This window comes from Vigna radiata, chromosome 3, assembly GCF_000741045.1.
Source record: "Vigna radiata var. radiata cultivar VC1973A chromosome 3, Vradiata_ver6, whole genome shotgun sequence".
In the NCBI taxonomy this organism is placed as follows: Eukaryota; Viridiplantae; Streptophyta; class Magnoliopsida; order Fabales; family Fabaceae; genus Vigna; species Vigna radiata.
In genome coordinates, this window is record NC_028353.1 from 2,866,137 (window position 1) to 2,876,993 (window position 10,857).

Here is a 10,857-nt window from a genome sequence, read left to right on the forward strand (position 1 = left end):
TTTTGAAATTTTAAAAATAAAAAAAAATCAACCAATCAGGACCTGACACGTACTAGTGTCAAAACGGTGTTAAATGGAATGGTGTTAAAATATCGGGACGCTTATAGAAAACAATCATCACCAACAACTTTTACAAACAACATAAAACAAAGTAAAACAACATGCAGAAATCATCTACCCACTTCTTAGAAAACCCAATCATCAACACCAAAATTAACAATAACAAAAAAGCATAACTCATGATTTTATAGTTCTACACACTAGGGAAGACCCATTTTTCCATCGGAAAATGCCCACCTTCAGGAAAGGAGACTCCTTTACTCCCTGGTCAAGAGTGCGAAAGAGAAATGGCGAGAGGGAAAGAGGGGAAAAATCACGAGAGAGAAAGGAGAGATGACGAAGAGGTGCCAGAGACTACAGAACGCGAGAACGGTGGTGAATCAACGGTGGAGATGATGGAGGAGGTCACCGCCAGTGAGAAAGAAGGAGGAACAATGAGAGAGACACGAAAAATGGCCAGAGAGAAGACAAAGGGATAATTGGAAATTCATTTTGGAGAAACCGCAAAACATTTTTTTTCTATAGAAATTATCCTCCACGTCACATTTCAATTTTTTAAAACTTACGTGAAATGCATCAATCATACCTTCACAATTGACTTTGTTAAAATATTGTCACCATTTGTTAAAGAAGCATTTTCGTTTTGTTGAGTAGATCTGGAATCCATTCATTAACGAAGTTGACTTTGTTTTCGTTTTGTTGAGTAGATTTGGAATCCATTCATTAACGGAGATGACTTAGAAATACTGTTTTCCCTACCCATCTCATCTCTGCCGTTTCTATTTCAAATTACCATGGCCGAATCATTTCTCTTCAGCATAGCGGAGTCACTCTTAACAAAACTTGCTTCTCTTGCTTTTCAAGAAGCTTTTCGAGTAGTGGGTTTATATGAGGATCTTCGAGACCTTACAAACACTCTCTCTTTAGTTAAGGCTGTGCTGTTAGATGCTCAGCAAAAGCAAGATCACAACCATCAACTCCGCGAATGGCTCACTCACCTTAAAACTGTCTTCTCTGAAGCTGAAGATGTTTTGGATGAATTTGAGTGCCAAACACTGCGAAACAAAGTGGTCAAAGCTCATAGTAGCACCAAAGATAAGGTAAGTCATTTCTTTTCCACCTCTAATCCACTTCTTTTTCGTTGCAAGATGGCACAGCAAATTAAAAATATCAATAACCGACTAAACAAGGTTGCAGCAGATAGGCATAAGTTTAATCTTCAAATAATTGATGTTGACACACGTGTTGTTCATCGGAGAGATATGACACACTCCCGTGTGAGTAATTCAGATGTGATAGGTAGGAAAAATGACAAAGAAAAGATCATAGAGCTTTTGATGCAGCAGAATCCTAATGATGATGATACAACTCTATCTGTTATCCCTATTGTGGGGATTGGAGGCTTGGGAAAGACTACACTTGCAAAGTTTGTGTTCAATGACAACAGGATCCAGGAGTGCTTCCCATTGAAGATGTGGGTGTGTGTTTCTGATGACTTTGACATTAAGCAATTGATTATCAAAATCATCAATTCTGCCAACGATGAAGATGTTCCTCCTCACCAACAGAATCTGAACATGTTGGATCTAGAGCAACTGCAAAAGCAATTGAAAAGAAAACTTTCCGGTCAAAAGTTCTTACTCGTATTGGACGATGTATGGAACGAAGACCGTGTTCAATGGGTTGAGTTGAGGAATTTAATCCAAGTAAGTGCAGCAGGAAGTAAAGTTGTAGTCACCACACGTAGTCATTCCATTGCTTCCATGATGGGCACACTTCCCTCTCACATTTTAGAAGGTCTTTCTGAGCAGGATTCTTTGTCTCTGCTTGTCAAGTGGGCATTTAAAGAAGGAGAGGAGGAAAAACATCCTCACTTGGTAAAAATTGGCAAAGAAATTGTGAAAAAATGCAAAGGGGTTCCACTGGCAGTGAGAACAGTAGGTAGTTTACTATTCTCGAAATTTGAGGACAGTGAATGGGAATATGTGAGTCGCAATGAAATCTGGAATTTGCCTCAGAAAAAAGATGATATTTTACCTGCCCTTAAACTGAGTTATGATCTCTTGCCATCCTATTTGAGGCAATGTTTTGCATTATTTTCCCTTTACCCAAAGGATTATGAATTCTTTAGTAATGATATAGCTTCGATTTGGGGATCACTTGGACTCATCACACTACCAAAAACGAATTGGACACTTGAAGATGTGGCCAATCAATATTTGCATGAACTCCTGTCAAGATCCTTTCTCCAAGATTTTCAAAACTTTGGCAGTTCTTACTCTTTTAGAATACATGATTTGGTGCATGATCTCGCCCTATTTGTTGCAGCGGATGAGTGTCTGCACGTGAGTTTGAACATTCAAAATATTCCAGATAATGTTCGACATCTGTATTTTGCTGAAAGCAGTTTGCTCGAAAATTTAGTCACCAAAAAATCAGCAGTTGTGAGATCCGTACTGTTTTCAGATGATGCAGCAGCTGCCACTGATGAAGCTTTACTAAATACGTGTCTGTCAAAGTTCAAACTATTGCGAGTTTTGGTCTTAAGTGGTTCGACATTCGAGACTTTGCCCTGTACCATTGCTAAGATGAAACATTTGAGATATTTGGTCATTAACAATAATCTCAAGATTAAGAGACTCTCCGACTCTATTTGCAAGCTCCAAAGTTTGCAAGTGTTGTCAATTAAAGGATGCATGGAGCTGGAAGTATTGCCTAAAGGATTAAGAAAACTAGTCAGTATCCGTTGTTTGGAGTTTACCACAAAGCAAACTGTTTTGCCTGTGAATGAGATCGCCCAATTGGGGTCGCTTGAATACATGTACATTGATTCATGCCAGAATGTAGAGTCCATCTTTGGAGGGGTGAAATTCCCTTCTCTTAAAATATTATGCATTGTGAGCTGTCAGAGTCTAAAGTCAATATCGCTAGATGGTCAAAATTTTCCCGAATTAGAAACGTTGGTTCTTGCTGCCTGCCCTAATTTGGACTTGGAACTGTGGAAGGGTGATCCTGAAAAAGAAAGCCCCAAGATGAAGTTAAAATTGATTGGATTTAACTGTTTATCACAGCTGGTGGCTCTGCCTAGAGGGCTTCAGGAAGCTGCCAAATCGTTACAGTGCTTGTTTGTTTCAAATTGTTACAATATTGAAACACTTCCAGATTGGTTAACAACTCTCACTGATCTGAAAACAGTTAGTTTAATCAATTGTCCAAAGTTGGTATCTCTCCCAGATAATATGCATCACCTCTCTGCGCTTGAAAATTTGAGGATTGAAGATTGTGTTAATTTACATAAAAAGTATCAACCCCATGTTGGAGAATTTTGGTCCAAAATATCACATATCAAAAACATTATCATTGTTGAACCAGAAGAGCCTGAGAATTAGAGGAAGAACCAGACATAATCGGAAGCTCCTTATTTTCTTTATTTATTATTTTTTGAATGTGTTTTTCATAATGTTGATTTTTTTTTGGTGAAAATTAGTTGGAGTATTAGTTAAGGCATTTCAATTCAGAGAAACCTCCGTAATATAGTTGTGCAATAGTGCTATATTTGTTCTTTTTAACTGTTTTGCTTTGTCGATCATTAATATTGGTATATGCAAGTTCAGTATTTCATTTATACTTATACATTTCAGTGTGCCTAAGTCAGTTAGATATTGTCTTCCACTTGTGAAAAGTAAAAGTATATGACATACGCAGAAGTATGAATGTACGAGCTTCATGAATATAATTTTTATTAGTTTTGTTATCTAGATATTTTATACTGTACATATTTAGACATTCTCAAACTCAAGCAATTTTTCTCCCTTATTTTCGATGTCTAGTGACCTAGCATAGCATTGTTAGAAATGGGTTTTAGGTCTAATTCAACTTCACAAAACCGGTTTATAAAGTGAAGTCTGCATCCCACTTATATATTATAAATTAGTCTTATCTCTATCCGATGTGGGACTTCCAACAAGCATGATCAGGTATGACAAAAACCAAATAAAATACTTAAGAACAACAACATTAATTTGCATTGATTATTTGTGTTTTAATGGGAGGAGAGGATGAGTAAAAGAGCTATAAAAGCAGCATGGGCTGCGCCTGTACATGAGGCTAAGGGTGTGAAACCATGTGGATACCAAATAAAGTCTCCACCTTGCTTTGTTACGTTTTTCCTCGCCCATAGCATATCATGTACATGCATAATTAATAATTTCGTCATATGCAGTTGTCGTATTTGTTTCCTAATTTTGTAAAAAGTTAAATATCATTTATTTTATTAAATTGACTTTCTTACAATTTAAAAATATCGTAATATAATATGTCAAAATTTAAATTATTTTTTATTTTGCAATTATTTTGATTTTCACATGAAATATTTTTTTAATAAAATGTAATTAAGTTTTTGACACATAATAAATTTAGATTTTGATACATAATAAATTTAAATAAAGTTTATGTCAATGATCATATTGATTTTTTTTAAATAAAGACTCAATTTAATTACTTTAAAAGAAGAGGGAATAAAAAAATATAGAAATCAAAATTAATAAAAAAATATAAAAAGAAAACTAAATTACTAAGCTAAAAGTTAAAATATGAAACATTGATTTATCAAATTCGTTTAATTACGGAAAGTTGAAATCAATGTCAAATCTTTAATAAACATTTTAGAATGTTAATTTGTTTTCTATAAATATGTAAAACAATTTTAGAGTATCAAATACACTAAATATATTGAAATTAAAAAATATACATTATATTATCATTTATATATAAAATAATTTGAAAGTCAAACTCCTTTATTCCTAATTAAGGTCCGCGTTATCAAACTGAAATATAATAATAAAAAAATAAAGGAAGAGATACTTTTATTAGAACTTTTTAAATTATAACTCACAATAAAGGTGATTTTTTTTTTTTTTTTTAATTTTGAATGTTGAATAGTTAGATTGAAAATATGAAGAGAAGAAAGGTTTTTCTAGTAGTAATATTTTTTTTGTGTGACCTTTTTTAATTATTTGAGAGCACTATTGTATGATCTTTCTTAACTTATTATAACTATTCTTTTTTCACTTCAAGATTTTGTGTATCTTTTCTCAATAATAAGAATTCTTTTATGTTTAAAATCTTTGTACAGTACATATGAAGATGCTTTAAGAAGGAAAAATAAAAATCTTTGTACCTTTTTTTTTGTTTTTTTGTTTATTGGTTTTTTTTATTTTAAAAAAAAAAACCTCTTGTGCAAGTTGGAAGAATTTTTGTTTCTATATTTAATGTTCTATTATTTAATTGGTGTTTTGTTGTTTAGGTACATTACATAAGCACAACATCTTGGTTAATGGACTATTTATTTGGGCTTGTTTGAATTATCGAAGAAGATCGGTTACTTCTTGCACCCCTCAAATGTCTTCCTTCACCCATCAATTATGTGAGTTATTAAAATTAATCTTATGGGTTATTTAATTTAAGCCTAATTTTTTTTTTATCTCCATTCTTTTTTTTCCTTCCGAAATGAGTTACAAGAAAACCATCCGAATGGAAATCAGGAATGGAGGAGGTGTAGGCATAAAATTCATATTCCGGAATTGGAAATAGAAAATATATTATTAGAAAACACTTTTCGAAATATTTTCCTCAAATAAACATTTTGGAACATATTTTCAGAATATTATTTCCGGAAAACACATCATCAATTTTATTACAAAATTAATTTTATGAATTTATACATTATTTCTCCGAAAACAACAATACGAAAAACCATTGCTCACCTCTTCATACCTTAATATAGATTGTTTTTATTTAGATATTGAACATGAACTTCTAATTGTGATTTAATTATTCTTTTTTGCACTATTGTATACTATAAAAATTTGTGGACACAACTGCACAAAGCACAGACTAATATCAAGATATTTATCATTTGCCCTCTCATTTCTTTTTAACCGCTGCTGAAAATAATGCAACAAATGGCATTAGTTGTCGAGTAGTTCTGGAATCTCATCTCTTCCATTTGTATTTCAAACCACCATGGCTGAATCATTTCTCTTCAGCATAGCAGAGTCACTCATAGCAAAGCTTGCTTCTCATGCTTTACAAGAAGCTTCTCGAGTGGTGGGTGTATACGATGATCTTCGAGACCTTACAAAGACTCTCTCTTCGGTCAAGGCTGTGTTGTTAGATGCTGACCAAAAGCAAGACCACAACCATCAACTCCGTGAATGGCTCACTCAACTTAAAATTGTCTTCTCCGAAGCAGAAGATGTTTTGGATGAATTTGAGTGTCAAACACTGCAAAACAAAGTGGTCAAAGCTCATGGTAGCACCAAAGACAAGGTAAGTCACTTCTTCTCCACCTCTAATTCACTTCTTTTTCGCTACAAGATGGCACAACAAATTAAATATATCAACAACAGACTAGACAAGGTTGCAGCGGATAGGTATAAGTTTAGTCTTCAAATAATTGACGTTGACACACGTGTTGTTCATCAGAGAGATATGACACACTCCCGTGTGAGTGATTCAGATGTAATAGGAAGGAAAAACGACAAAGAAAAGATCATAAAACTTTTGATGCAGCAGACTCCTAATGATGATGATACAAGTCTATCTGTTATCCCAATTGTGGGGATTGGAGGCTTGGGAAAGACTACACTTGCAAAGTTTGTGTTCAATGACAACAGGATCCAGGAATGCTTCCCATTGAAGATGTGGGTGTGTGTTTCTGATGACTTTGGCATTAAACAACTTGTTATCAAAATCATCAATTCTGCCAATGATGCAGATGTTCCTCCTCACCAACAGAATTTGAACATGTTGGACTTGGAGCAACTGCAAAACCAATTGAAAAGCAAACTTTCCGGTAAAAAATTTCTTCTTGTTTTGGATGACGTATGGAACGAAGACCGTGTTAAATGGGTTGAGTTGAGGAATTTAATCCAAGTGGGTGCAGCAGGAAGTAAAGTTGTAGTGACCACACGCAGTCATTCAATTGCTTTCATGATGGGTACAGTTCCCTCTCACATTTTAGAANGTCTTTNGGAAGAGGAGTCATTGTCTCTGTTTGTGAAGTGGGCATTTAAAGAAGGAGAGGAGGAAAAACATCCTCACTTAGTAAATATTGGCAGAGAAATTGTGAAAAAATGCAAAGGGGTTCCACTGGCAGTGAGAACGATAGGTAGTTTACTATTCTCGAAATTTGAGGCTAGTGAATGGGAATATGTGAGTCGTAATGAAATCTGGAATTTGCCTCAGAAAAAAGATGACATTTTACCTGCCCTTAAACTGAGTTATGATCTCATGCCATCCTATTTGAGGCAATGTTTTGCATTGTTTTCCCTTTACCCAAAGGATTTTGTATTAAGTAGTTATAAAATGACTGCGCTTTGGGGGGCACATGGGCTCATTACACTACAAAAAACGAATAGAGCACTTGAAGATGTGGCCAATCAATATTTGCATGAACTCCTGTCAAGATCCTTTCTCCAGGATTTTCAAAACTTTGGCACTTCTTACAATTTTAGAATACATGATTTGGTGCATGATCTAGCTCTTTTTGTTGCAAAGGATGAGTGTCTATATGTAAGTTCCAACATTCAAAATATTCCAGAAAATGTTCGGCATCTGTCTTTTGCTGAAAGCAGTTTGTTTGACAATTTAGTCATAAAAAAATCAGCAGCTGTGAGAACCGTACAGTTTCCAAATGGAGCAGTAGGTGTCAACGGTGAAGCTATACTAAATACGTGTCTGTCAAAGTTCAAATGCTTGCGAGTTTTGGATTTACGTGGTTCGGCATTCGAGACTTTGCCCCGTGCCATTGCTAAGATGAAACATTTGAGATATTTGGACATTAGCAATAATCGCAAGATTAAGAGACTCCCCGATTCTATTTGCAAGCTCCAAAGTTTGCAAGTGTTGTTAATTAACGGATGCATGGAGCTGGAAGTATTGCCCAAAGGAATAAGAAAATTAATCAGTATTCATTATTTGATGTTTAGTACAAAGCAAACTGTTTTGCCTGTAAATGAGATCGCCAAATTGGTGTCGCTGGAATACTTGGTTATTGAATCATGCCATAATGTGGAGTCCATCTTTGGAGGGGTGAAATTCCCTTCTCTTAAATCATTGCGCATTCTGGACTGTGGGAGTCTAAAGTCAATCTCGCTGGATGGTCAAAATTTTCCTGAATTAGAAACATTGGTTGTTGCAGACTGCAGTAATTTGGATTTGGAACTGTGGAAGGGCGATCGTGAAGAAGAAAGCCCGAAGCTGAAGTTAAAACTTGTATTTTTGATCGGTTTACCACAGTTGGTGACATTGCCTAAATGGGTTCAGGAAGCTGCCAACTCCTTAGGGTGTTTGGTTGTTTTTAATTGTGAGAATATTGAAACACTTCCAGATTGGTTACCAACTCTGACTAATCTGAAATCACTTCATCTACTAGATTGCCCAAATTTGGTATCTATCTCAGATAACATTCATCACCTCACTGCACTTGAAACTTTGAAAATTGGAGGTTGTGCTAACTTATATAAAAAATATGAACCCAATGTTGGAGAGTTTTGGCCCAAAATATCACACATCAAAGACATTGTGATTGAGGAACCAGAAGAACCTGAATAAGAGGAAGAGCCAGACATAGTCGGAAGCCCCTTATTTTCTCTATTTATTATTTTCTATAATATTAGATTTTCTTTTTGTGGTTTTCCAGTTTTATTAGTTGGAACAAGTAGTTAAGGCATTTGAATTTAGAGAGACCTCCATGATATAGTTGTGCAATACTGCTATATTTCCTCTTTTTAACTGCTTTGCTTTGTCGATTATTAATATTGATATATACAACAACTTCAGTATTTCATTTATACATTTCAGTTAGTTAGATATTGTCTTTCACTTGTGAAACGTAAAAGTATAAGACATATATAGAAGTCGAAATGCGCGAGCTTTGTGGGCACTCATTACATAATACAAACACATATAACTATTTTTGCACTATACCTTATGGCTTTTTTATGTTAAAGTTTGCATTACTACAACTTTTAAGTCATGTCGAATTTGAAGGAAATTGAGAGAATTTTTATAAATGCTTTGTTATTCAGATATTTTATATTTTACATTTTATTTCCATTTTCAAATAGTGTAATTTTAAAAATATATATATTATTTTGAAACTGTTTAAGTTATTTATATAATTTTTAATTAAATGTAATAATTGAACTAATCAAAATAAATAATTCATATATAAATAAAATAACGATTAATAATATTGTGTATTTTAAGAATAATTAGTAAAATATTTTATTTTAGTACATGACCTTTTTTTTTACAAATTTAATATGAATTTTTCAGATGAAACTTGAAAATAAAGTTCAATCTTAAAAGAATAATTGACTTTGACTGTTATTTATTCATTTCAAATCTCTGAATGCTTAATGTCTTTCAAAAGTTTTAATGTTAATTATTCACATTGAATTTTATATTCAAAATATACATGAACTTAAATAATTTCTTCTTCACCAACTATTAAAGATAAAACAAAACAATTCACTTCTTTTACTGATTAAATTATAAGACAAAGTATTCTTTTATCATCGAAAACATCAGGACACATCATACTATAAAAAAAAACAAGAGAAATTCAACCAACCAAAGAAAGTAAATATGATTTATTGTTTTCAATTAAAGGACATTGTGGGATGTAAATATTATTTTGACATTTTATTTAAATTCTTATCTCCAATAAAAAAAAGTCCACCATCGGGATTTAAAAAAAAAAAACATAAACATAAACACAAAATACAATGTCTCTACTCATTCATAAAAAATTTAATCTTCAAGTCTATGGATTTTTTATCATCTTAATAGATAACATTGTTCTCTTTCCTTATTTTGAAAAATATACTAATAGAAAAATGTCATTCTATTACGTACAAAAAAGACATACTATGACGTAATTGTTGGAGACATAGTTCTAGGCGTTATAGTAAATCTGCGCATTTTATAACGTATCAGAAATTTACGTCATAATATGTTAAACATATTATCACGTAGTTTCCGAAGTCCGTCATAATATGCACGGTTTATTATGACAAATTTTCATTTGTCTGTCATAATAGAGTGAAAGATATTATGATGTAGATGTGTTTTTATGTTATAATATGTGATCTATTATTACGTAGATATTTTTGTACGTTATAATATGTGATCAATGTATGATGACGTACATTATTTTGTACGTCATAATATGTGTTTTTTTTTTAAATTTGATTATTACATTTGACATCCAATGAAATTATAATAATATTCCTGTATTATCGTCTCATTCAATCAATTTATAATCAATATAACTTCAAATGAACAAATTTAATGGAACTAACAAAATAGAATTCATTTCAAAGTCTAATAATATTTAATACATCATTTATACATGAAACTATGTAATAAATCCAAATATTACATTAATATACATATACTATTGAATTGTAGCCAAATTTCTACTAACACTTAAAATAAAAGAAGCCCAATTCCTTCTAATGTCTTCAATGTCTGTAGCTTCCATGGAAGATGAATCATTAAAGATCTTAAATAAAATAATAGAGTTAAAACAATATTGTAATGAATAGTTGGATAAGCATTTAGTTAGTATTTTAATACCTTATTTCATGATTCAGTAATGTTTGTACAAATAATGGTATGCATGTGTTTCATTACATAATACCCACACTTATAGTTGCCCAATTAACGTCGACACTGCAAATTAAATACAAATAATCAAGACTCATTCAAACCAAGGACACAAAATAT

General features: G+C 32.7%; 2 protein-coding genes across 3 annotated transcripts; both read left to right on the forward strand.

The window, feature by feature from the left end:
* Positions 1-84: 84 nt before the first annotated feature.
* Positions 85-3,685, forward strand: LOC106756777 (putative disease resistance protein RGA1). The gene has a single exon (XM_014639357.2). The coding sequence runs from the start codon at positions 855-857 to the stop codon at positions 3,447-3,449; it is 2,595 nt and encodes an 864-aa protein (XP_014494843.1). The 5' UTR covers positions 85-854; the 3' UTR covers positions 3,450-3,685.
* Positions 3,686-5,968: 2,283 nt separating this feature from the next.
* LOC106757936 (putative disease resistance protein RGA1) lies at positions 5,969-8,914 on the forward strand. Of its 2 annotated transcripts, XM_014640795.2 has the most exons (2): positions 5,969-6,390; positions 6,547-8,914. In XM_014640795.2, exons 1-2 carry the CDS (start codon positions 6,085-6,087, stop codon positions 8,674-8,676), a joined length of 2,436 nt encoding a protein of 811 aa, XP_014496281.1. In that variant the 5' UTR covers positions 5,969-6,084; the 3' UTR covers positions 8,677-8,914. The 2 variants fall into 2 exon arrangements, with proteins under 2 accessions (XP_014496281.1, XP_014496280.1); XM_014640794.2 differs by having other exon boundaries at positions 5,969-8,914.
* Positions 8,915-10,857: the final 1,943 nt, after the last annotated feature.

Coding starts and splice junctions, on each gene's coding strand:
- LOC106756777 (XM_014639357.2), top strand. CDS start 855: ATGGCCGAATCATTTCTCTTCAGCATAGCGGAGTCACTCTTAACAAAA.